We start from the raw sequence: 25,734 nt of genomic DNA, 5'->3' as shown, positions 1-25,734 counted from the left end.
TATTCTGAAGCACATTTACTTACAGGTAAGGACTAGTAGAAACTACATTCTGTGATTAAATATAATTGTTTTAGGCTTTCATTTCAGTCAATAATTTCACATTAGTCAATATTTTGCAAGTGCAGACATTAAGATGTAACAGCAATTTGGTTCTAGAATGAAAAACCTTCATTCATGATTATTATCCCTCTGAATGACCTTTAAGAATCACAGGTAAGGAGTCGTTAGAAACAAACAGAACTTCAATATTCTGCTAAGTGGAACATTGCACTGGTTGTAGTACTTTAAAACCTTTAATTATTTTTGTTAAAAAGATATTAATGCTTAGACAGAAAAACTATAAATTAGAAACACATCTTTGATAATAGTGGAAGGTCTGTAGATAATGTTTACAATCTCAGCACAACACCTTAATACGTATTTCAGAATCCATTTTCACAAGGCTATTTTACGCAAAGTTTAAAGTCTGTCTTTTAATTTATTTCACAAAAAGAGTAATACACAATAATAATAAAAATAATAACATCTTTTATTAAAAAAGACAAGCATTCAAATGCACCTGCCATCTGCTTCTTTGGCCTTTGCGTATTGTAAATGAATCTTTGGAGATGAAACATGCGGAAGAAGTTCACCAACCTTTGCCCTAGAAAGACAAGACAATAGTTATTTAATAAATAAATCTGGTTTCAAATTTTCTCCAGTAAAACAGTCTTATTTATATCAACACTAAAAAGGAGGCTAAAAAAGAAGTAATTGAACATAATGTAGAAGCTTTGAATGTACTTTAATATTTTCAAAAAGCTACACTTTACAGATGTAAGACCTGAAAATTATAGACTGTTTCATGAACATATAGGCTTAAAGAAGCCCAGTATCTTCTCTAAGTTTGAGATGTATGAGCATAAGAAGCGCCAGACCAACAATTTTTACCTCTAGTATTCTCTAATTAAGCTACAGAAGCAGCACAGTATTAAGATAGTAACCTGAAAGAATGTGCAAAAGAGTACAAAAGACCACCAGTACAGCTACAGTTGTGATTACTCCCATGATTGTGCGCTTAAGACCACAGGTTGTACAGAGGACTGCAGGCAACTAGAAGCAGATTCTCTGAGCAACAACATCCCTAAGAGCAGAGTGAGGACACAGAACTATGTCAGTCCTTCCATAAATCTAGCTTCGGTAGTCGCATACGGTGATATGATCTATTAAAAGCCAGCAAACCAAGCAGTGGGCCTTTCACGACAAAGGATATGAGAGGCTGAAGGAAGGCTGACCATAAACCTCACCTCTCTGCCTCAAAGACAGGAGCATTCCCCAAACTGAACCTCCTGCTGCTACAGTAAACTAAGCTTGTACCTCCCACTTTCCAAACCAAGGCTATCATTACATGCAAGCTACCCTACTTAAGCAAGCGTTCTCTTGATCCATTCTGACGCCACTGACGCTTCTCTGACAGAATAAAACTTTCCTTAGTAAACGAACACAATATTCCAACCTAATTTTCAGAGCACTCGTATGAAAAAGGAGGGGTCTTTCTGATCTCTGCTCCAATCAGTTCTTAACATCGTAAGTCCATAAAATGTAATTAGGCAAGAATTAAGCCCTTAAATCTCTCAGTAAATCGTACTTCTCCGCTGGAAACTTGACAGTTATCAAATTCACTTTAAAATAACTTAAAAATGTATTGAACATAATGCCAGCGATTTTGACTACCCATGATACAGACTCCACTTGAACCAGCAACTTAGAATAATCTCCAACGGTCTGAATATTCAGTCAGCTATATATTTTAGAACTGAAGAAATTTAATGAACTAAACAGTAACTACACGAATTAAATTACTAAATTCAGTGCGCACATGTGCATGTGCACACCCCCCCTCCACAAAGGACTCCAAACTGCAGGTAACTTTAAACACACAAAAAAGAAAAAAGGAAGCCTATCTCCCATTTACAGTAAGACTATATTTAAATCAACACAAGCTTCTGAGAGAACACTGTTCTTGTTTAAGATTGGGGGAGGGAAGAATAAAATCAATGAAACATAATTAATGAGACATTATGGCTATTCAGAGAATCCTTCCTTTCCAAAGAGCACCACAGCAAGTCCTCTGAAATACCACACTTCCCTGAAACCTGTACTCACCAGTTTTTACACCGGATGTATACTGATGCTGCCTTGTCATAATATTGTCCCTTTTCATACAGCTGAGCAGCTTCTGAAAATTGCTACAATATTAGAAATCATTAAAATATAATTTCTAAATTAAGATTACAAATAAATAAATAGCTTAATGAATTCATATATTCAGCCTTAGCTTTATTAACTCTTTTGAATACCTTCATACTCTCCAGAATAGCTCCACAGTCTTTTTTTAGTAACCTGCTGGGATGTTTAATAGCCTGGTTTACCCCTCGACGGATATCTCCCATTCGAATGGACATCTGAGCCACTCCAGCAAGGCAAGCTTCATCATGTTCCTGGGATGCAATCAAACGAAAAGCATTAACTGTACATTATATATCAGAAATACCAGGTCACAAAAGCTACAGTAACCAACCACTAAAATTAACAAAACATTACATGGACTTAGTTAAATCATGTTTTTGCCTCAAAATTCTTGCCGAGCTGCAGCTGTCACTTACTTAGAAGAACTCAGCTTAGCTTAGTTTTCTTCTTCAGCTATGTCTTTAACTTTTACATTTTACTTACAAGATTTGTTGAGACCAAGCATACATGAGAAGAATCTGTTTTACAGACAGCTCAGTTCTACTCTCTTCTTTCCTCCAAAACCAACAGCAGAGAAAAAGAGAAACTATAAGCAGAATGTTTCCTTTGGTGTTTTTTTTGGTTGGTTGGTTGGGGTTTTTTTTGTTTTTTTTTTTGTTTTTTTTAAAGGTTGTAAAGCCACTGATGTTTCATAAAGCCAAATGGCTTGACTTCAGAAAACATTGCTACTTCCCCTATTATGCTACCCTATTACCATTTAAAATGCTTCGTAATAGACATTTTGCAAATATTAGGGGAAAGAATGCCAGAATAAGGGAGGATCTACTGAATATGTTTATTTTCTAACATGATCCTTGCCTGTCTTTCTGTAGATAACAACTCAGTAAAGAAGAACAGAAGGAATAGTATAACATCCTAGCAATATTTTTCTCTGACATTTGCATGTCTATTAAGAAACTGCTCAAATAATAAAAACCTAAGTCTAGTTATGCCATGTTAGCACAATGTCAATACTGCTTTATAAGTAAAGCACTATTCTGTATATTAAAAATAAAGAGAAGTGCAAAGACTACTATCCCAAAAGCAATGGTCATAAAAATTTAGAGCTGAATAAAAAGCCATCTGAATTCAAGTAACACACAACAATTTAATGTGCAGTATGATAACACAAATGCTATCATTACTAAAAAGGAGTTACCTTATTGTTTCCAGTGATTCCCTTCTCATAATGTGCCAGAGCATTAACATAATCACCCCTGAAAGAAAACTGGAAGTTATTTGGAAGAATATTTTTAATAGGAAGAGATGGTTACCTTCCTACCACATAGATTATGCATGTATCTGTTTTGCTTCAGATGTAACAACTGTTACACTGTGAAGTATGCAAAAGACGGACAGCTACAGAGCATGTCACGGCACTTTCTGTGCACTTTATCAAGCTATTAGTTAAAGAGGCAGTCCATCTCTCAGTTCTGTTGTACTGAGACCAATAAACCTCCCTTGAAAGACAGGCAAAGAATCTACCTGCACAATACACCTCAATAATCTCATCTCTACTTCCACATGTTTTTTTTTCTGGGAGGTAAACTAAACTAACCTTCTAAAATTATTTAGAATTTTTGCAACATAAAAACGAAGACAATTTTTTTCCTTAAGTACATTCAGAACTCAAATTACAGATGGTTGCATTGTTCAGCTGCCTCCATTCTTTCCTTTCTATGACAAACAAGTGTCCCCTCTCAGTGCCAGCGACACTTCCAAGGGGAAGGAATTGTATTCATAAGAGTTTTTAATCTTGATTTAGACATGAAACAGACCAGATTCCATCTGGGAAGTATTAGCTGTAAACTAGCTTTAAAATCATGGCAAATGGTTAATATCTTCTCTCTTTCAGGGACTGGTAGCCTTGACATTTGACACTCTACCTAAAATATGTAAGAAAATTAAGGCTACTGGGTATTTTAGGAAAAGACAGGCAAAAAACAAGGCTTTTGTCCAATTTAAGGAGCATCAAAAAAAGTGTGAACTTTCTCTATTTTCCAAGCACTTGTCTGCAACAAAGCATTTATTTAGTGGATTATATTATTATAGAGTGAATCTACCAGTTGAAAAGAACACAGATACACTGAAATTAATCAAAAGTAACTATTATTTGCTAACATACGTCTCTACCATGAAGTATTCCTTACAAAACTACTCGTCCTCATACTATAGAATCATAGAATCGTTAGGGTTGGAAGGGACCTTAAAGATCATCTAGTTCCAAACCCCCTGCCATGGGCAGGGAAAACATCCACTACACCAGGTTGCCCAAAGCCTCATCCAACCTGGCCTTGAACACTGCCAGGGATGGGGCATCCACAACTTCTCTGGGCAACCTGTTCCAGTGCCTCACCACCCTCTGAGTGAAAAATTTCTTTCTTATATCTAATCTAAATCTGCCCTCTTTCAGTTTAAATCCATTGCCCCTTGTCCTATCACTACACACCCTTGTAAAAAGTCCCTCTCCAGCTTTCCTGTAGGCCCCCTTTAGGTACTGGAAAGCTGCTATAAGATCAACCCGGAGCCTTCTCTTCTCCAGACTTAACAGCTCCAACTCTCTCAGCCTGTCTTCATAGGAGAGGTGCTCCAGCCCTCGGATCATCTTCGTGGCCCTCCTCTGGACTCGTTCTAGTAGCTCCATGTCCTTCTTATGTTGGGGACTCCAGAGCTGAACACAGTATTCCAGGTGGGGTCTCAGGAGAGTTGAGTAGAGGGGCAGAATCACTTCCCTCGACCTGCTGGCCACGCTCCTTTTGATACAGCCCAGGATACGGTTGGCTTTCTGGGCTGCCAGCGCACATTGCCGGCTCATGTTGAGCTTCTCATCAACCAGCACTCCCAAGTCCTTTTCCTCAGGGCTGCTCTCAATCCATTCTCCGCCCAGCCTGTACTTGTGCATGGGATTGCCCCGACCCACATGCAGGACCTTGCACTTGGCCTTGTTGAACTTCATGAGGTTCTCACAGGCCCACCTCTCCAGCCTGTCAAGGTCCCTCTGGATGGCATCCCTTCCCTCCAGCGTGTCCACAACACCACACAACTTGGTGTCATCTGCAAACTTGCTGAGGGTGCACTCAATCCCACTGTCCATGTCTCCAACAAAGATGTTAAATGGCACTGGTCCCAGTACCGACCCCTGAGGAACACCACTCGTCACTGGCCTCCACGTGGACATTGAACCGTTGACCACAACTCTTTGAGTGCGACCATCCAGCCAATTCCTTATCTACCGAGTGGTCCATCCATCAAAACCACGTCTTTCCAGTTTAGAGATAAGGATGTCGTGTGGGACAGTATCAAATGCTTTGGATAACTCCAGGTAGACAATGTCAGTTGCTCTTCCCCTATCCATCAATGCCGTAACCTCATCATAGAAGGCCACCAAATTAGTCAGGCAGGATTTGCCCTTAGTGAAGCCATGTTGGCTGTCACCAATCACCTCCTTGTTTTCTGTGTGCCTTAGCATAGTCGCCAGGAAGATCTGCTCCATGATCTTGCCAGGCACAGAGGTGAGACTGACTGGCCTGTAGTTCCCTGGGTCTTCTTTTTTCCCCTTTTTAAAGATGGGGGCTATGTTTCCCTTTTTCCAGTCATTGGGAACTTCACCAGATTGCCACGACTTCTGAAATATGATGGATAGTGGCTTAGCAACTTCATCTGCCAGTTCCCTCAGGACCCGCGGATGCACCTCATCAGGTCCCATGGACTTGACCACCTTCAGGTTCTTTAGATGGTCTCGAACCTAGTCTATAGCTGCAAGACGTCACAGAATCCTCTCGCAGCAACGCTCAGCTGAAGTATCTCAATTCTGTGTTCTTCTAGTGAGCATGAGCATTGGTTTAATGTTCTTATACTGCAACTTTACAGGAGAACTTACGTGAATTCAAGTTGCACTGCGTATTCCTTTGATATGAAAGGGATTTGGTCTGGGGCCAAACGCTTAGCCAGTTGAAGTGCACTGTCCCAGTGTTGCAAGTCTTTTCGCATCTATTAACAAAGAACAGTAACATTTTCTGATGCAAGTATCAAATTCTGAATTCTAATATGAACTTCATATTATTCTAAATACAAACGTAGAGCTAGTGTTCTCAAAAGCTTCAGACAATCTGAGAGAGATTCATCCTGAAAGAACGTCTGTCAGTCACACAACGGCAAGAACAAAACCATAAAAGGGCAGAATTATCAGAAGGCGAAATACTCCAACATTAAGGTTGAGAAGAAAACGGCAGAAAACAATTTATGCATCTTAAATGAATACCTCAAGTGCAGCAATAGGACATGAGGATGACAGATATAAATCCTGAGCCAGATTAAAATCACCAGTAAACATGGCAAGATGTCCTGCTAAAAGGTTGTGGTCTTCTATTCCCTGTAAAAAGACATAACGGGTGCAAAAGCAGTCCAAAAGAAAAAAAAATAGTTGTAAGTAACATAATATAGTAACTACAGTAAAACAAGATATCCCTACATTTTACAACCATGTGTATCACATCTACAAACCAGAAAAAGCCCTTACTTTCTTACTGAAGCTCAAAGCCACTACAGCTAATACTGTCTAAAACCAGCTATTTGCAGAACTATATTTTTAAGGTACTATTTCATGCACACTTTTAGATATATAATTGCCATCTGGTTGTGGGTTTTTTTTGTTTTTTTGTTTTTTTGTTTTTAATAGTGATAGTAGTCTTAAACATTTTCTCAAAAATAACAAAGAATAAAAGAGCCTCCGAATGCCTGAGACATGAATATATTCTGCTGCTCTCAAGCAAATGCAGAAAGGAATGTTGTGCATTCCAGTAGAGACTGCAACCACTTCAAGAGAAAATCAAGGAAGAACTATGTAGTTTGGACGCTCTCTCCTCTATAACTATTAACTCCCTTGAAAAGAAATTACTTTCTATTAAAAAAAATAAATTCCCACCCCTCCCACCCCCCAAAAAAAAGAATTCAGCAATTCTTAAAGAAGAATTAAATCACCGTATTTCCTATTTAAAAGAAACTTTATGTTTTTACCTTTATTTGCTCTAGTGACATCACCATGCCAGCATTACCAACAGTCCGATAAACACGTATTGCAAAATCCACCTCCATATGATGTAAGCAAGCTTTGGCCAGCTCATTCCAACCAGACTGGTCATTCAGAAGTCTGCACACCTCCCATGCTTCAGAAAACCTACAGAAGGTAAAAAGCATTTAAAACTAGTATTACTTGTACCTAGAATTCCATCCCAATGCTTTTTGGTTTTTTTCCTAGTACTACGGTAGGGAAAACATAAACATTTACTTCAAAGCCACAGAGAGAGGAAAGTTTTAGGAAGAAAGAAGAAATACAAACATGATTAACTTACACTTCTGTTTCTACCATGCTTTTTCACGAAAGCATCTGCTTTCCCTGCTCTGACATTCTTTCTATTTTACTAATTTTGCATCGCAAAGCAATGGAAGAAGCACCTTCAGCCGGTTTGGAAGCGCCGCTGTCACAGAACTCCAAATTAGTCTTGGAAAAAATTACTTTAGCTTTTACTTGACAGTGGAAAAACAAAGAAAGCACCACTAGGTCACTTATTTTGCTTAGTTTGCATAGACAGCTACATGGACTCATGGAACAATCTAGTTTATCAAAATTCAGTATGACATTTTTAAATCACCAGGATATGCTGTATTGTGCTATAAGAACAGAAGCAAACAATTTACACAATATAATTAAAACACAGATGTACCTTTTCAACATTAAAGTCTGAGTAAGCATTTGTGTCAGCTGATTACGTCCAAAGTCTTTCAAATTGCCAAGGAAACTGTGAGTGCTTAGATAGATATTGTTTGTTTTCCCATTCTGAGTCTGACAAGTTAATTCTCCATTATACAACAATAAAGGTTTATGGGAGAAGGGGACTTCCATGCCACCTGCCAAAATAATCTTTGATCCTAGATTGGAAGATCAGGAGGAAAATAAGGCATCATTAAAACATTCCCTACATGGTAACAGTGTTGCAAGAAGTCAGCTGAAAAAAATGTAGATCTGCAGGGTATCAATTCAAGGTCTCTAATTCTGGTAGTCACTGTACAGTGCATATTTTTCAGTAAAGTAAATATACATAACTTAAATCTCCTAAACTTGTAAGGTCATTTTCCAAATGTTTGTAGGTAAATTTCTTAATGTTTCTCTGCCACAAATACAGAAATTGCTACGATTACAATTTTGGTTAACAGTGTAAGTGAATATTAAGTTTTGCGACCCTGATCCTAATATTTTCTCATGAACATTTCAAGATACAATTGAAACACAACGTGTAAGTTTCAGATGAAAGATGTTACTAGCAAGAAGCTTAGGGAGTCAAGACCCAAAGGCCTTGTTGGAGCTTTACTAAGAAACCTACAAAGCAACTAGTTTTCCATTCATCAGCTGCACTTCAAAACTTCTGTAGCACTATTTATTTTTATATGCAGTTATGAAAACATTTCAGACAAATGAAGACTCAGAGACTGTTTTATTTTATCAATGAAAATAGTGAATAAGTTTTTAAAAGCTTTTACAGTACCTTGAATGGCATCCTTATGAAAAACATAAGTGTACACTTTATCATCATCAAAAGCAACAAAAACACCTTTATCCATTGGCCAGTTTTCCCATAGGATTCCTTTAATAGTTGGTGAGAAGTTTGGAATCTCATACAATCTGTCATTTACCTACAAATAATGCAAAAATAAAATCACTAGCAAGTGACTAAAGCAACAAATGAAATATTCATCCTGGTTATGATTAAAAATAAAAAACTATATAAATAAGTGCAGAAACATGAAAAAAGTATTAAGAAAATGTTTTCTTATAAGCAGTGACTGAATAACATAGTAGTTTCATTCAGAAGGGAAGTAAATGGAGAAAATGAACATTATATAATGTTATTTACTTTTTTTAGAGAAAAGGTATGGGGACAAGCAGTGAAACTAGCAGTGCTTGCCAACGTGCTGAAATATCTGTATTTAAATACACAAACATATAAATTTCTGAAAATTAATGATCAGGAATTTAGTATAATGAAATTGTCCTGATCTAATACAACAGATTTTATTTCCTTACATAATCATTAAGTTATCTGCAAGCCTCCTTGGCAATTTCTTCTACCAGTATACATATTGGATTGACAAAAGCTTCTTCATTCTCTATTAAAAACACTATATAGTTGAAAATCTGCTTGTAAATATAATTGCATGAGTATCTCACAGTAACTTACTGGACAATAGACAAAGCCATCACTTTTGTCATCTATGAAAGCCAATCTGGTTCCATTGGGATCTGGAAAAATTTTTCTCACACTGACAGGATGCCGATATTCATTCACATATTGCCAGTCTTCAATGTAGAAATAATGAATAACTCCAGTCTAATGAAAAATAACAGAAAAAGCTAAATAACATCAGTAAGTGGCAAGTATATAATTAACTTGGTTGTAGTTTCTCCATCGTAGAGTGCTCAGCATGAAGAGTGTTTAAAGAAAAATACTTCCAGGTGTTTTTTTGGCTTCCTTCTTCATTCACATCTGGTTTGGGGCAGGACACGAAAACTTGAGGCTTTTTGGCGCGTAGGGAAAGGAGTTCGAGGTTTGAGGGGTTTTCTGTCGGTTTTTGTTGTTTATCTCACTCTGCTTTGTGGAGATAAGCTGTATTTACTGTGCAGTTCTCTAAACAGGGGAAATGCCTGCCTCATTTCTGAGAGAAGCTTAACCTTCAAACAGAGCTGAAAAATTTGCCGCCAAGGAAGAGTGGCACATTCTTACAAACAGATGTACCTAATTCGAGAGAGAAAAGCAATCGAAGTCATTTGTGATTAACGCTAAATTTCGATCAGTGTTGCTCAAAGAAGAACACTAAAAATAAAAGGCAGCTTTTGAAGTCAATTGTAAAATTTGTGTATCAAAATGATCAGTTGTGAATTTAGTACTTCAAATTTATCAGTACTGGTTTAGGTACTGAAGAGGTAGGAAAGCCCTCAACTCCTGCAAAACCACTCAAAGTTATTAAACCAGTGTTAACACCAGAGATAGCGATTCTGCCTTTCCTCTGGAAGGTCAATACATCAGTTTGTGTAACAAAGAGTACAATAGTGCAATGCCAAATGTGCCCTGTATTCCCAGTGCCAGAAAATACTAAAAGAAAACTACCCCTCATGAATAGGAAAATCTCTGGAAAAATCCATGAGCATGTTCACATCCTTCTTCAGTGCCCTCTTAATTCCTGTCTTTGTTGAAACATCTGAAATAATTCTCTTTGGGCAAAGGCTTCAATACTAAGTCAAGACCTATATCTGGAAGACAGTTTGTTTACCAACCCTCTCACTAATGCAATAGAATTAAATTCTCCTATTAAAACCAGTGTTTTGCAACAAACACTAATAAAAGCAAAGCAACCTTCCTGCCAATGCATCTCATATAAATGCAACAGTAAAGGAAGTTGGATGCAATTTCAGCTGTATATTTAAATTTCTATAAAGTTCTTGCACAGAAAATAATCCTACAAACTTCTGTAAACTTCTCGGACAATTTTTTTTGCTAAAAGCATGACTATTAATTCAAATAATTCAGATAGAAATGTATTCCATCTAAAAAGATCTTTAAAAGCAGAAGTAATACTCACATCTGTACCATATAAGAGGAAGTCACTAGTTAAAGCATGGCACAAAATTCGGTATTTATCATCATCTGCTGGGAAGAGGCGAGTTTCTCGTTCTTCCTGTGCATCCAAACCTTCATTTTCTATCTAAATATAAAGAATAGAAAGAACTGAAAAACTCCACTCTTAACAATGATGTATCATAGTTTTGCCTGTATCAAACTGTAAGGAAATGAGATGAAAACGAACTTGCATGTGCATCTATCCCTAAAAAACCCAACATCTGCTTCTGTCACATTCCCACAGAAACTTTCAAAATAAAACTTGTTAAATAGTTCACAACAACACACTTTTTATTCACCTGTTCTAAACTAGGTTGTATTTCTGAACTCTACAGGAACTCTGCTTTATATTTTAATTACCAAAAAAACTCTAAAGAATTTTAGATTTTTATCTCCATTAACTGAAGATCACTCCATTTTCTTTCATTTCAAAAATTAAATTAACTTGTTCAGATTAGATTAGTTCTTTAGTTCATTATTAGTTCATCATTCATTCATTTAGTTCATTACTTCAGCTGAACTCATTAGTTCAGCCCTCTAAATTGCCAGAGTTCTTACCATATGCAACTGGACTTTACCCTCAAAGAGAGCAGCAGCATAATCGGAATTAAGGTGCACACTTGCTACTGTCCCCAGGTACTCCACATCTTTAAGCTTTTTTATATCTAAAGAATTCAAACAGAAAAGGTAAAAATATTGTGATTTTGTATAGGTCTTCACTTATCATCATCTAAATTTGCAGCTGAGTAACCAGATGTGAAAAACTCATAACTGAGCAGAGAAGGGACAAGTCACACGTAAAGAGACTTTCTTCTTAGCAGTCAGAGAACTGGTTAGAAAGTACAAGAGAAACTCTTCCTATGCAACTCTGACTAATAATCTTACAGTTTTGATTAGTTTATTATTAGTCAAAAAAGGTGATGCTTAGAGAGACATAAAAGCTTTAAACCCGCTGTCTAAAATTTGGACATAGTGCAATCAATTTTACCTTACCCCATGCAAACAACATGAACATCTATCAGACCGAGAATTTAAACCCTCTGATCACATAGTCCCTAGGTACTTTGCCAAACTTAGTATTTAAAGACATGGTCAAACAACATCTCAAAAGCCTCAAAGTCCTTCACTGGTTAACAATATGATCTAAAAAAAAAAAAAAAAAAAGAAACATTCTACATTTCAATATCAATACCTTGAACCTTAAGTTTTATTTCTACTGTTTATAATGCCTTGTCAAAATCGCCTCAGTTTGTGAAGATCATCATTCAGCCCTAAGAGGACCACATGGCAATTCAAGTTGTTATTGTACAACATGAAAAGTCCAGAACTGCTGAACACAATACTGAATTCACTAAATAAGACACAACGATGCAGTAGTTTTAAAAGAACTAAATTTATGCTTACTATTCTCTCCAAGTGCATAAAACCAAGCCCGATTGTTCATTCCTACAGCCAAATGATAAACACCAATAGCAACAAAACTGGGCTCTACTTCAACAGAGACTGTGACTGGTAGCTCCTGTAAGAAAACAAAACAAAATAAACCCATTTTCATCCACTATTAATACTTACTTTACTTACATCTAAATGAAGTTTAAAAGTAAGAGGTTATCATACTCTCTCCACGTGATTTGCTACAGTAACTTCAAGAAGAGAAGTGAGGTACGCAATCCGTGTACTGCAAGCATCTCCAAGGACTGGAAGTTTTGTCAAGAAAACATGGAGAGATCCTCTTCGTGTAGATACTGCCAACAACTGTCCATCATCTGTCCAAGCCAGCTGATCTACACCTACAACATTCACAAGTTTTTGCAAAAAAAAAAAAAAAAAAAAAAAAATCCTTTCTTTAACTAGTGAAATCAAGAAACAATTCTTTTCCTTTAAAATGTGAAAATGGTAGGAATTCATACCTAGGAATATATGTACTAATATACTCAAACATAATCAATTAATATAATTTCAAGATTAACTGGAATCACTCAAACCAAGCCCATAATTTACTAATTAAGCATTTTCCTCAGAGTGAAGACCTGACAACAACTGAAGTATTTAGACATTACAAGAGGAAATAATGGTAGTAACTCATTACACAAGAACATAGCCTTGTAACAATATTCTGGAAACCATGGGCACAAATCCTGTGTATCAGGATGAGAACAGATTAAGTATCGTATGTCAGTACAAGAGATGCTGAAAAGCACAAGAAAACCCACAAAAAAAAAAAAAAAACGGAAAGAAGCAGAAAGTTAAGTATATTATTTTAGTAATCTGAATATACTGTATTACAGATTCGAAAAACCAAAACACTAACTGACAAATATTCTGAGAGCTGTACTTCTCTATACTTTGAACAGATAAAATAAGGTATGTTCCTATTTTGCTATGTGTCACCTAATAAATACAAGTTGGGAAATAATTTATGATAAACTCCGTATTTACACAGTTTTTCCACAACAGTTCTTACACTGATGTAAACAGCCACCATCAAAATTGTTTTACTTATTTTGCAAAAATTTCTACCCTCATGGAGACTGTTAACATACCTTTGTTTTCATCATCCAAGTTTATTATGGCATACATTTCTCTCAAGTCTGACAGATCATGGATTTTAATGCTAAAACAAAAATAAACAGTCATTCTCAATACTACAAATCTCACTCATCATAAACTGGAAGAAACTCAATCCTATCAAGACAGCCTAATAGAGAAAAAAACAGAGTGCAAATGCAAAATGCCTTCTGTTTCCTAAAGAGCAAGACACAGTCATTATTATCTATCACTCTAAAGAGTTCAGCACTATCACTGTACAAAAAGATTTGCTCAGAGAACTAAAATTCTATGAAAAGGCACAAATACAGTTCGAAAGAACTCAAGGGTGGGAAACACACACTATTATTCCCTTTTGACCTGTTACAATACAGGGTAGGTTAAAAACACATTCCTGATGGACAAACACTGCTTGAAACACAGGTGCAAGAAACCAGCTTTCAATCCTGCTTCACATAAAAAGGGACAGAGAGTGAGAGTTTACTTATACTGTTATGTTACTTAATATATGCTAAAAAACTCCTTAAAGAAATAATACTTATTGTACAATCGCTGAAGTGCTTGAAGTTGCACCATGTTTTGCTCATAGTCATGCCACCCTTGATGTGCAAGCATCATAAACCAGCAGTGTTAAGGTCACATGCAGAACTGAGGACAGACAGAATGGTCTGACTCCCACCACCACTCAGCTCCTTTCTTGCTGAAGAATTCAGGTATCACAGAATCAGGGAGTAGCAGACGAGATGCTAAAGGAGGTACTCTACCATATGCACAACATATTTTGGAAAAACTTCAGTCTCTTTAACTACTTTTTTTCCTTAGTTGCTGACCCATTTATACTTTTGTCTAGACTGCAGGTAAGACCAAACATCAGGAAGGAGGATATCAGGATATCAGCATACTCAGCACAGCTTTAAATGAATTGTTCTCCTATTGCTAAGCAGACATTTGTGTCCAATCAACAGTAAAGAAATTTGGACATTTTTGTAGCCAAGTAACATAGTAAAAAAAGAAAGAATCAAAAGGAATAATTATACTAAAGTTTAATTTTTTTTTTGTTTACAATTAATTACAATAAAGTTAATTCCAATTGCAGAGATTTTGGTCAAAATTAGCTTCTCCTAACTTTAGGCAGAGAGGCAGTTCCACAGAGCAATTCATCTCACCTTCTCTGTACTGGTTTCTTAGGGAGCCCAGCTTTAATGCCCAACAGCTGCAGTTATGAGATGAATTCCATTCTTTATGTATCAAACTACCACTTACCAATTGTCTCCACATGATGCAGCTTTGTTTAATGACTGTGATATAGCAATGCTGCTTAGATTATCCTTATGATTATGGGCTTGAAAGATTTCTTGACCTATCTCACGAATGTGTGTAGAAATGACTACGAAACAACCTCGTGAGAAACCAATCATAATGTAGCCATCACCATACCTGTTACAAAAAAAGCAACGATTAAGAGATCTATTTATGCAATATGCATTTTCTTTTAGACTACTGGGGTAACTGTCAATGTGTCCTTTTAGCAGGAAAAACAATCAAATTATGGGAGTTTATATATATAACAAAGAACAATAGAGTATAAAACAGATTAAGGGAAAAACAACCAAAGATTCTTAAAGGACAAAACCATATTTGTGCTCAGAGTTCACTCGTAAGTTGTCTTTATTCTCTCTTCTACATTCTATAATGCCACTTTACTTTCTGCTGCATACATGGCAGTGATGCCAGCTCAAAGACCTCTGGTATCTTCGTTGGCATAAGCATGCCAGAAGACGGAAACTTCCATTCCAAGGCTCTGGCTGACTTGGTCTCATCAAAGCTATGCTAAAAATAATGCTGCCAGTCACTGTGCCCTTAAGGCATACTACTGCAAGCACAGTGGAAGTACCAAAGCTATAATCTGTATTTGTGAACAGATAGTCTGTTCACTTTTCATATGTCAAGTAGAAATAATGAGGCCAAGGCAGAAATAGTTACAACGTGTAAGGGTGAATTCAAACAACATCTCATCAGCTTAGTTGCAAAAAAATCATTGAAAGAGAAACAGCCCAAGTTATGTCTTGTTAGACGTGTGGCCATAAATTAATCAGCATATAGCTACAGGTTTTCTTACACAGTTGTAGTGTAAAGGGATAAATGTAAATTCCATGTTGACTGAACAGGCATTAGAAGACACAGTGTCATGATTCAAAGATAGTACAGCTACTTTTTGGGTGCCGAGCTGAAACTTCAAGCTTGGGATTTCTTCAAAGGAACATTATCAATTGGATTACATAGTAAGGAGGCTACAAGAACTTTGCACAACTTTGCAAACCAACAAAGTAGATGAAGGATTCAACTCCATCCCTATTTTTTTCGTTAGTTACTCATCCAAACAGAAAACAACCTATAAAGCCCTCAGTTCAATCTACTGTCAGGACAACAACAGTATTAGTGTTCTAAAGCTAGGCATAGCAACAATGATTATATTTGAAAATACGGCTTTTATAGCCATTGAATTTTCAAGTAAAATAATTACAAAATGTAGACTTCTTTGTGTTTGGAAAAGAATTATTAAAAAGGCTACAATACATCCAAGAAAAGTCCAGCATAAGCAAGGGATATGTGATTTCACTTCCAGCATTTATCAGAACTACCGGGAAAATCTTCAGCTTGCTAATACTAGAATGCTTCATTAAGAGAGTTCTGCTCACCATCTGTAGGTTACAATACTGCCATAAGGCTGCTGAAATTTCAGATCAATCGGGTTATCAGGATCATTCAAATTAAAAAGAAAGAGAGTCTTCTTGCCGACCACTACACTTACCTGCCAATGAATGAAAAGAAAAATTAACTTGGTAAGAATGGCATCACTTTAAAACAAGGCCCTATATCTTCACTAAAAGACGAGATTTAGGACTTTCAATAATCCTTAAGAATCCCATGGATCTGAATTCCAAATCTTTACCAACAGTGGAAGAGATTTGCAGGATATTCCTCTTGTGAGTCAGTGGTTCACAGACCTAAATGCAAGCCCAGCAGAACACACATCTCAAATTCAAGACTTTTCTCTACAGAAGCATTAAGTCAGCTCCATTTCCTCAGAGGAAAATGCTGCAAGTCACATGGAGTTCTCCTGTTGGAATACACTCACTTGAGCTATGATGTGTTTTTTGATCCACAGAATTTTTATCTGGGAGGTTGAAGGGAAGACTATCACAACATTGCTATCTCAAGTAACTTGCTGAGGTTTCAAAGATAGAAAGACAATTCCAAAAGAAACAGCCTGTTCAGTGTGTATTAAACATGCAATATTTACACTTTGGTATCAGTCTAGGTGAGTGCATTTAGTTGACGAATCCCATAGAGATGCTGGACTTCATAGTGGAAGACAGGTTGAACTTTGGTGGATTTTTTTTAAATTATTTTTGTTACTACAGTGCGTATTATTGTCAGGCAAGAGTAAAACACTAATTTTAGAAAAAGCAAGGAGGAACAGCTTGTTTCACCTTATTCTTTGACAAAGATACTTTGAAGGACTATTTACGAGTTTACTTTACATCACCTTCAGCTCCAGCTCTCCTTGTCTAAAAAGCAGACAACAGTTTATTCCTAAAATTAGAGCTGGAAGAATGAAATACAAAGCTGGTATATTCGAACTGAGGAAAAAAGGCATTATTAAATCCATTAATCCAGAATTACAAACTCAAATTCTAACCTATAATGCCTACATTTACCCCTAATAAAAAAAGTATGTTTTCTGACTTTTAAAACAGTTTGCTTATAATTTCATTGCAGCTTAGTGATGAAGTATTTAAGAAATACTATTTCTTAAACCCTTCTAAGAAATTACAGGAACTATTTTACATTGCAGGGCAAGATGTTAACTCTAGTACTACTTATTTCAGCCCAACTTGCAGGGTTTTTTTTTTCCTTATGTCATATTAACAGCCTGGAAGTGATCATTATCAAGCCAAGCCTCTCCCCCAACAACACAGACACCTAGACAATAAATGCTATGTGGTTTAGAGCTGCTGACAGATCATCCAAGCACAAATACCAAAAAGTGCAGAATTACAAAACGCTCCTAAACATTTTACAGCAAACTTGAGAGCTATAATAAAAACCCTGCGAAGCCTAGGCTACTGCATGCCCCAGGAAGCAGCAGCAGAAATCAAGGCTGAAGTCCTTAGTTTCTGCATTTTCAAAATATCTGTTAATTAAATTTCCATAGGAAGCAGAAAACATTTCACTCCATGCAGAGAGGCAAAAAATTCCTGCAGGTCCTTGTCAACATAAACATGGGGAAAACTATTTCTTGAGACCTATATTCCACAGATTAAATCTGACCCTGAGAATTTAATTATGTTGTATAAGTGTATTATTGATCTGGACAAATTCTGACACAGTACCACCTTTCGATCCATGGATTGTCTATGTCTTGCCTCGGTATTTCATTGCTGACCATTTAATTATACGTTCTGCTAATAGTTATCATTACCCCATTTTTTTTACTTCATCATTGACTAATCTGATGGACTTTGATTCAATCCAGAAAGATGTTGAAGACAATGAAACTGCAGCCATTTAGAAAGAGATAGGGTAATGCTCACACCGGAAGATTAACACTGGGGCTTTTAGTCTCATTGATGCTGAGGTTTGCATAAAATGAAAACCTCAAGAGTAGTATCTGTTCCCAAAATTGACAGCTGAAAAAATCTGCCCTCTGAAAGAAAGCATCTCTGCAATTTTGATAATCCTGCTCCGTTTCCATCTGCCACATTGCATATACTGTTCTATATTTATATTGTGTGTATTTCTTTAAGTCCCTGCACATATCTCCATGTATTAAGTCAACTACCACTGCAAAACTGACCTGTTATCTGCCATATTGCTAACCACTGCACTTTTCATGAACACATCCTTCATGAACAAAGGGATATGGCTTTACTTTAAAGGAAAGTTTTGGAAAAGAAAAAACATACATCTTCAACACCAAATTTTAAGTCGAGGAGGAACAAATTGCTTCCTGGCCCATACTGGTTGCCAGCAGAAACCCTGAAACATCAGATAACGCTTTTTGCAATATTTTTTATTGACTTCTTACTGTGCTTTCCCTGGTTGATATTCTTTCATCAGTCTTCATAACTGAGAACTGCATATCACTGGGATCTGAGCTCACTGAGGTCTGCAAGAAAGAAGTTCAGGTTGAGAAGTCAACAGTTAATGTAGCAAATACTGACGATAAATAATTGCATTATTCCCATCCTGTATGTTTAAGTGTTAAGGATAGATAGAATTCTTATTGCATTTAGTACCAAAACTAAGAAAAAAGTTGGAGAAAACATGACCTCATTTTGGATCATAATGACATGTTATCATGGAATATACTGAAAAAATATCTAGGAAACAGCCAGAAATACAAATCCAAATAGAGGAGGAAAGATCCAGGTCAGGAAGAAGACTTGCAAGATGGTATTATATGGCCAGTACTAACTGAAGCAGTACAAACAAGGTCACTCCAATGCAAATTCAAAGAAGGAAGACCAAGTATAAGGCATATAGGTGAAATATTTACAGTGCATTTTAATATGGACATACCTGATCTAGTTTAGGTAGTGATAGTAATCTAGTTGCTGTTGTAGTCAATACGAGGTTACAAAACCTCATAAGCTACACTGCTTCTCCTATCTAAGCCAGCTAGTTTAAAGCACAGACATACTCCAATAAATTTATTCTTTTCCAATGGTAATCTTCAGACATAAAGATGGAAGCATATGAGATGAACTATGAAAGATTTGTTCTTTGAAAACCTTGAGTGAAATGCTATTCATTAAAGTTAAAAAAGTGAATTATATTCATTTGCACATTATGCAGCAATTGTTATTGCTTAGAAGGACTGTGATCTATGTAAACAAACGGAATGCTTGATTAGAGAATCCAAGTGTACTTGGAGAAAGCACTGGAATCAGCTTCTCAACAACGCAACAGAGGTCCAGCATAGGAGTAATCCTTGCACATCAGAGGCAAGATCTTTGTCTAACCAATCTAAAGCAAAACCAACACTAAAAGTACTTCCTAAAGACCTTATACATAGTCATGTGAGAGCTGTCCTGTGCTGCTACTGCAGAAGTCAACCTACGGCTGCACTCATAGGATCCTCTTGTAACAGATACACATCAAGGATTGAGGATGAGAAGCATGTTTAGGCAGGACCACAGCAGAATTGCAGAGACTCTAACATCATAAATCATGCTGCATAACACAGAGGCTCAGATGTTTAGATATGCCCTCATCCTACATGAGGTTTCCCAAAGGCTCCTTGTCCTTGAAAGCAGAGAGACAGAAAAGGCATAAGCTCCCATAGGTCTCAGCTTTCTCAGGAACCAGAAGTATTAATGTATGCCTCAAAATCAAACAGGGGTTATGAATACTACCTGTCTTATAGTATCCCCGTCCTGATTGCTTATAGTAATCATTTTGTCTTCACCGCCTAGAGCCAGAAGGTTTTCAGTACTCCAACAACCACAAGTAATCCGCTTAGTGTGCTTACCTGAAAAAGAAAGAAACCTATACAACACAAATGAACACAACTACAACAAACATCTGGGATGGAAATATGCTCTGTTTGTCCACTCAAACACAGACTGTCAGAATGTAACAACTTATCAGAACAATTACAAATTCAAGAGTAATTTTTTTTTTTATATCTTCTACTTCCAGATGGAAGTCTTTTAACTTTATAGGAACTTGCACAGCCCCTATTCTTCCATTTCTTTGCATCAAATTTCTGGGTACTGTGCTATATCCTTAAACCTTTCTGCCTAAAAGTACTCTAAGCAGTTAAGAAAAAGTAACTTAGCAACAAGAATCACCACACAAATTCTTTGCAAGAAAGATAATAAAAGTTTCCCATGAGGCAGTATCAGGTATGTGTATATACATTTTTAACTTATTATACTATCAAAATACTCCGTTAAGTACAACAAAACAGAAGGTGCAAGTTGGGTATGAGCACATTTTTGGCTTGCATGTTCACGTACAGAGCTAAAAATGAATCGAAGTTGTTGTGGTTTAACCCCTGCCGGCAACGAAGCACCATGCAGCTGCTTGCTCACTCCTCCCCAGTGGGACAGGGGAAAGAATTGTAAGAGTAAATGTGAGAAAACTTGTGGGTTGAGATAAAGACGGTTTTATAAGTAAAGCAAAAGCCACACATGCGAGCAAAGCAAAACAAGGAATTCAATCACTACTCCCTGTTGACAGGCAGGTGTTCAGCCATGTCCAGGAAAGCAGGGCTCCATCATGCGTAACAGTTACTTGGAAGACAAATGCCATCACTCTGAACGTCCCCTCTTTTCTTCTTCCCCCACCTTTATGTGTTGAGCATGGCATTATATGGTATGGGATATCCCTTTGGTCAGTTGGGGTCAGCTGTCCCAGTTGTCCCCTCCCAACTTCTTGTGCACCCCCAGCCTACCCACTGGTGGGGTGGTGTGAGAAGCAGAAAAGGCCTTGACTCTGTGCAAGCACTGCTCAGCAGTAGCGAAAACATCCCTGAATTACCAGCACTGTTTCCAACAGAAATGCAACACACAGCCCCATACTAGCCACTATGAAGAAAATTAACTCGATCTCAGCCAAAACTAGCACATAAGCATATTAGTGAAATTCCACTTTCACATGTGCAAGCTTAGTTTCAAACCGATGCATACCAAGAACAGGAATCTTGCGAGAAGTCTCACGGTTATATATAAGTAAATTTCCCTTCGCTGTTCCAACAGCAAGTAAAGTTCCAACTCGAGACCATAGTAAGACAGACATAGCATCCCTAAAATAAAGAAAAATTTTACTTCGTATAGTACAGATTCCTTTCATGTGCTTACATATAAAAATATTTTGCATATTTGTTTTGAAGTTCTATGAAATCACCCAGGCCAAGCAGAATTTTTAAATTAGGCACGTTCTCTACAAGTATCAGAATTATTTAAGTCAGCATGAAATAGTGAAAGTAATAAAAAGCTGTACAAGGTAATGTAATAAGACTTGTACAAATGGAAATGTGTCTGCAAATATCAACAGTCTTTGACTGAATCATGGGTAATTTAGTCAAATACGTAGCTTTAAAAAACACTCAAAGATACCATGAAGGTAAGGGAAATTTTCCAGTCACTGTCTGCATTGTTCTTTTGTACTCCAGTAATCCTATGAATTCAGTCAACTCCAAGTGAATAGTCAATGCCATAAGAAAGTTAGAAAGAGCCATTTTAAATTGAAGTCTCAGATACAGCAAGGCCTACTTTGGTGTATGTTTAAGGGTACACGGATTAATACTATACACCGCTTTTTTTTTAAAAAAAAACCTCTTAAGCAAAACAATTTTAATCAGAATTTTCTAATTAGCGCAGTTACTTCCATCAATGCCTTTCCTATCTTTTTAAATTTTACTGTAAGCATGCAATAGAAATTCAAAACAAATTTCAGATATTAATTGACACATAAAATGACCTTCAATATATATCTGGTTTGCATGTGAGGAGTTTTGTTTGTGCTTTTCTAATTTCAAAAGAGGACGATACTAGAAAAGCCTGATTATCACACCGTTGATACGTCTTAGTGCTGATTCTGCTTAAGCAATAACACTGTGACAAGAAAAGGATCAGGCACTTAAATTGGTATATACTGTTCTAACAAGGCTGCCCCAGTAAGCGATTTACCTCAGCTACGAGAAGGATCATGAAGGAACTGCAATAACCACATAGTCCATTCTGGAAAGTACCTTCTATGCTCTTGTTTGCTTGCATACTGGCAAGTTACACTTTCCCCCAAAATATGTGTCCACACATGAAAAGGAGGTACAATATGGTTTATTCCTTTACACAATATAACACGTGTATACATCTTTATATAAATAGCTATAGTTTAAAACTGACCTATCAAAAAAACCCAAACCTCGACTTGGGAAAATTTCACCAAAAATATATTTTTTTAATGCCAAAGTTGATGTATTCCACCAGAAAAGAAGATTATAAACAATAATCATTATAACATTTGTGCTTAAAAGGCATATTGTTGATAATATGGAATAACTAACAAATAATGACAAAAATGTAACTGAGCAATCCATAAATACCTAAATAATATATAATTAATTAGACAGTAGGAAGAAGTAATCATTTTACATTTCTCATTTGTATGTACAATCATTTGCTTGTTCTGAAATTGTTTTCTACTGTGTGACAACATCCTACCAACCAACAATATCCAAAACATAACTTAAATTGTGTATAGGTTAAGTCACAGAGTATTTTGTGCAAAGTGGCAATTCTTTTACTTTTTCAGGAGTGGAAAAACTTGCATAGAAGTTATTTTTTGTTTCAGTACAGTTCAAGTTCATTTTCAGCATACACATACAGGGTACCAGGCTGTAACATATGGAAATATCCCATAATCAAATATCCGATATTCAAAATGAACTTTACAAAGCATAAGTGTACATGTTAATGGAAATATGGAATATTTCCATATTACAGACTCGGAGTTTTCAACCTAAATCTGGAAAAAAACCACCCTCATAGAAACCAACGTAACCTCCACCCCCCCAATTTTTCCAGCTGAACTGAATTTTTTTATTTAATGGATAAAACACTTTAATTCTGGTATCTTTGATTACTTGGGAAAAAAAAACAAAACACAACAACAACCAACACCAAAATACACCCAAAACATACACAAAGGAAATTTAGAAATGAAGGGTTAAATCAGAAGGAGTGTTTGTCTCAATCCAAGTAAATAAAATAGCAGCAGCATCCAAAATTAGCTGTTTTTCTGCTCAGGCAAGTGCCCTGACAAACAAGGGACAGATTCGTTTCCACTCTCTTTCCTATACACAGAATGTTTACGTAGAGTGCAATAGTTCAGTGCAATAGATTCAAAGCAGCTAAAAGTTTAATTGTTAAACCAAGCTTATTTGTTAACTCAATGCTTGATTGTTGTGTAGGTCTCAGGAGAGTTCCAAGTCTGTGGCCAAATTCAGAAAGGTAGAGATTTGAACCTTAGAGCAGGATCACCTTGGATGTCTCCTCCCATCCTAAACCAGTCTGCTTTGTGTCCCGGGGAAAAAAATCCCAGCACCACTAAAATCACTTACGTTACTTGTAAGCTCCCTTCTACTTGTGTGAAATACTTTGGAGAAAGTGGAGCCAGTGAAGAAACACAAAAAATTCACCCAACCTTGTTACTACCACGAAGTGGAAACATTGAAGAGAAGCTCTCTGGGGACCTTCGCACAGTTGACAATTAAAAAAGAAAAAAAACCCCTACCAATCCCCAAACCCCCACCCACAAGGAAGGCTTCAAAACCAGCAAATCGTACCAAAAGAATTTAGCAACACACTGTAGCATATGAGTTTAACAGTAAATGCGCTATTAGGCCTCCAATAGAAAGATGATCTTTGCAATATATCCTCCACATCAACAAGCCACAGTGGTCCAAGTCTTCAAACACACTTCAAAAAAAAACTTCCTTACCTCATGCCACTGTCTACTTGGCTTGTTTTGTTTGTGTTCGCATCCCACAGAAATATGGCACTTGATTTGTCTGTGATTATTGCTAAAGTATCTCCATCCTTATCCCAGTCCATAGCAACACAGTTACTGAAGGAAAAAAAAGACAACTTTCACTAATAATGTTAAATGACTTGACCTGGGGAAAAATCAATTTAATTTGTTACCAGTCATATCAGAGAGGATAACGTGAAACAAAGCCAGATCTTAAACACCTTCATCCCACACCTCCCTTTTCTTCCCAGGCTCAACTTCGCTCCCAAGTTTGCCACCTCCTCCCCCTGAGTGGCACAGGGAATGGGGGTTGCGGTTAGATTGTCACACGTTGTTTCTGTCGCTCCTTCCTCCTCTGGGGAAGGACTCCTCACACTCTTCCCCTGCTCCAGCATGGAGTCCTTTCCCATGGGAGACAGTTCTTCAAAAACTTCTCCAACATGAGTCCTTTCCATGAGCTGCAGCTCTTCACAAACTGCTCCAGCGTGGGTGCCTCCCATGGAGAGCAGCCCTTTAGGAACAGACTGCTCCATAATGGGCTTCCTATGGAGTCACGGCCTTCTTCGGGCGCAGCCACCTGCTCCAGGAGCATGGGGTCCTCCATGGGCTGCAGGTGGGTCTCTGCTCCACCGTTCATCTCCACGAGCTGGCGGGGAATCTCAGCTCTGGCACACCTCCTCCCGCTCCATCTTCACTGACCTTGGTATCCGCATAGCTGTTTCTCCCACAACCCACTCCTCCCTCCTCACTGCCGCACTGGGCCCGACCAGCCTGACAAACTCTGGTGGCCCCGGCGGGACAAGCTCTGCCCACTGGGTTCTCCAGCAGCGCTGCCTGAGCCTCGATTCAGAGGGATGAAGGCCCTTGGCTGATGCCGCCAGGCTGTGGGGAACCACTCCCCAGCCCGGGGCCATGCACAGACCTGCGAGGCACCCCGGTCACGCCGCTGCAGCCGCCATCCCATCACCAGGCACGGGACGGTGGACTAGGGCAGACCTCAGGTGGACGAGCCGCTCACACAGGAGGCTAGGGGCGATGCCCACAACTCCCCCCTCTCTGTGTTGCAGGTTCTCCCATTGTTTTCGTTTTTCTTTTTAACCCCTTCTTAAATATGTTATCCCAGAAGTGCTAACACTGTCGCTGATGGGCTTGGCCTTGGTCAGAGATGGGTCTGACCTGGAGCCAAGGAAGCTTCTAGAAGCTTCTCACAGGAGCCAGCCCTTTAGTTCCTCCCCAAAAGGGAGGTTTTTACCCCACCGCACAAACCCAACACAGCAACCAATTTCAAAAATGTCCTACCGAAACAAACAGTGCTGTAAACTAATTCAGTAAGCCTTCAGTTCCAGTTTCTCCTGTCTTTCTTTTTGAAACCTTGGCAGTTTACTCTAGAGAATAAAGATGGTCTCTTCCCAGAACACACTCATGAATACTTAACAGCCAACCAGAACATTAAGAGCAGGAACAACAAGGACAAAAAGAAAAAAAACAGGGAAAACCACAGATTGGTAAGTAGTAAATAAATTCTGTCAACATAATGGTAAGAAGCAGCTTATAACATGAACTATTACAGCAGAGAATATTTGACATTCTGAACTCCATTCTTATGCAAGGAGAGGTCTAGCAGTTAACAATTGCAGTTGGTTAACAGTTAACCAACAAATAAAGAAGCAAAGTTTGGCCTGAGGGGAAGAACCTCCATGTA

General features: G+C 37.6%; 1 protein-coding gene across 1 annotated transcript in view; it reads right to left on the bottom strand.

Moving 5' to 3' along the window:
* The window catches only part of WDR19 (WD repeat domain 19), a 41,924-nt gene extending 21,958 nt beyond the window's left edge, over positions 1 to 19,966 (bottom strand). The window contains exons 1-19 of the mRNA XM_086611297.1: positions 19,910 to 19,966; positions 18,580 to 18,660; positions 16,187 to 16,299; positions 14,751 to 14,924; positions 13,484 to 13,554; positions 12,558 to 12,730; positions 12,345 to 12,459; positions 11,499 to 11,605; positions 10,903 to 11,025; positions 9,504 to 9,653; positions 8,811 to 8,958; positions 7,992 to 8,196; positions 7,285 to 7,444; positions 6,530 to 6,640; positions 6,149 to 6,258; positions 3,428 to 3,485; positions 2,340 to 2,480; positions 2,146 to 2,228; positions 560 to 643 (exon numbers count right to left, since the gene is read on the bottom strand). Coding sequence (XP_086467423.1) covers positions 560 to 643; positions 2,146 to 2,228; positions 2,340 to 2,480; positions 3,428 to 3,485; positions 6,149 to 6,258; positions 6,530 to 6,640; positions 7,285 to 7,444; positions 7,992 to 8,196; positions 8,811 to 8,958; positions 9,504 to 9,653; positions 10,903 to 11,025; positions 11,499 to 11,605; positions 12,345 to 12,459; positions 12,558 to 12,730; positions 13,484 to 13,554; positions 14,751 to 14,924; positions 16,187 to 16,299; positions 18,580 to 18,660; positions 19,910 to 19,951 — 2,249 coding nt within the window. The 5' untranslated portion in view covers positions 19,952 to 19,966. The remainder of the gene's footprint in view (positions 1 to 559; positions 644 to 2,145; positions 2,229 to 2,339; positions 2,481 to 3,427; positions 3,486 to 6,148; positions 6,259 to 6,529; positions 6,641 to 7,284; positions 7,445 to 7,991; positions 8,197 to 8,810; positions 8,959 to 9,503; positions 9,654 to 10,902; positions 11,026 to 11,498; positions 11,606 to 12,344; positions 12,460 to 12,557; positions 12,731 to 13,483; positions 13,555 to 14,750; positions 14,925 to 16,186; positions 16,300 to 18,579; positions 18,661 to 19,909) is intronic.
* Between the last annotated feature and the right edge of the window lie 5,768 nt (positions 19,967 to 25,734).

This window comes from Tauraco erythrolophus, chromosome 5 (genome assembly GCF_009769465.1).
Source record: "Tauraco erythrolophus isolate bTauEry1 chromosome 5, bTauEry1.pri, whole genome shotgun sequence".
NCBI lineage: Eukaryota > Metazoa > Chordata > Aves > Musophagiformes > Musophagidae > Tauraco > Tauraco erythrolophus.
The sequence above is the reverse complement of the archived record's forward strand: the minus strand, read 5'-3'. Positions and strand labels throughout refer to the sequence as shown.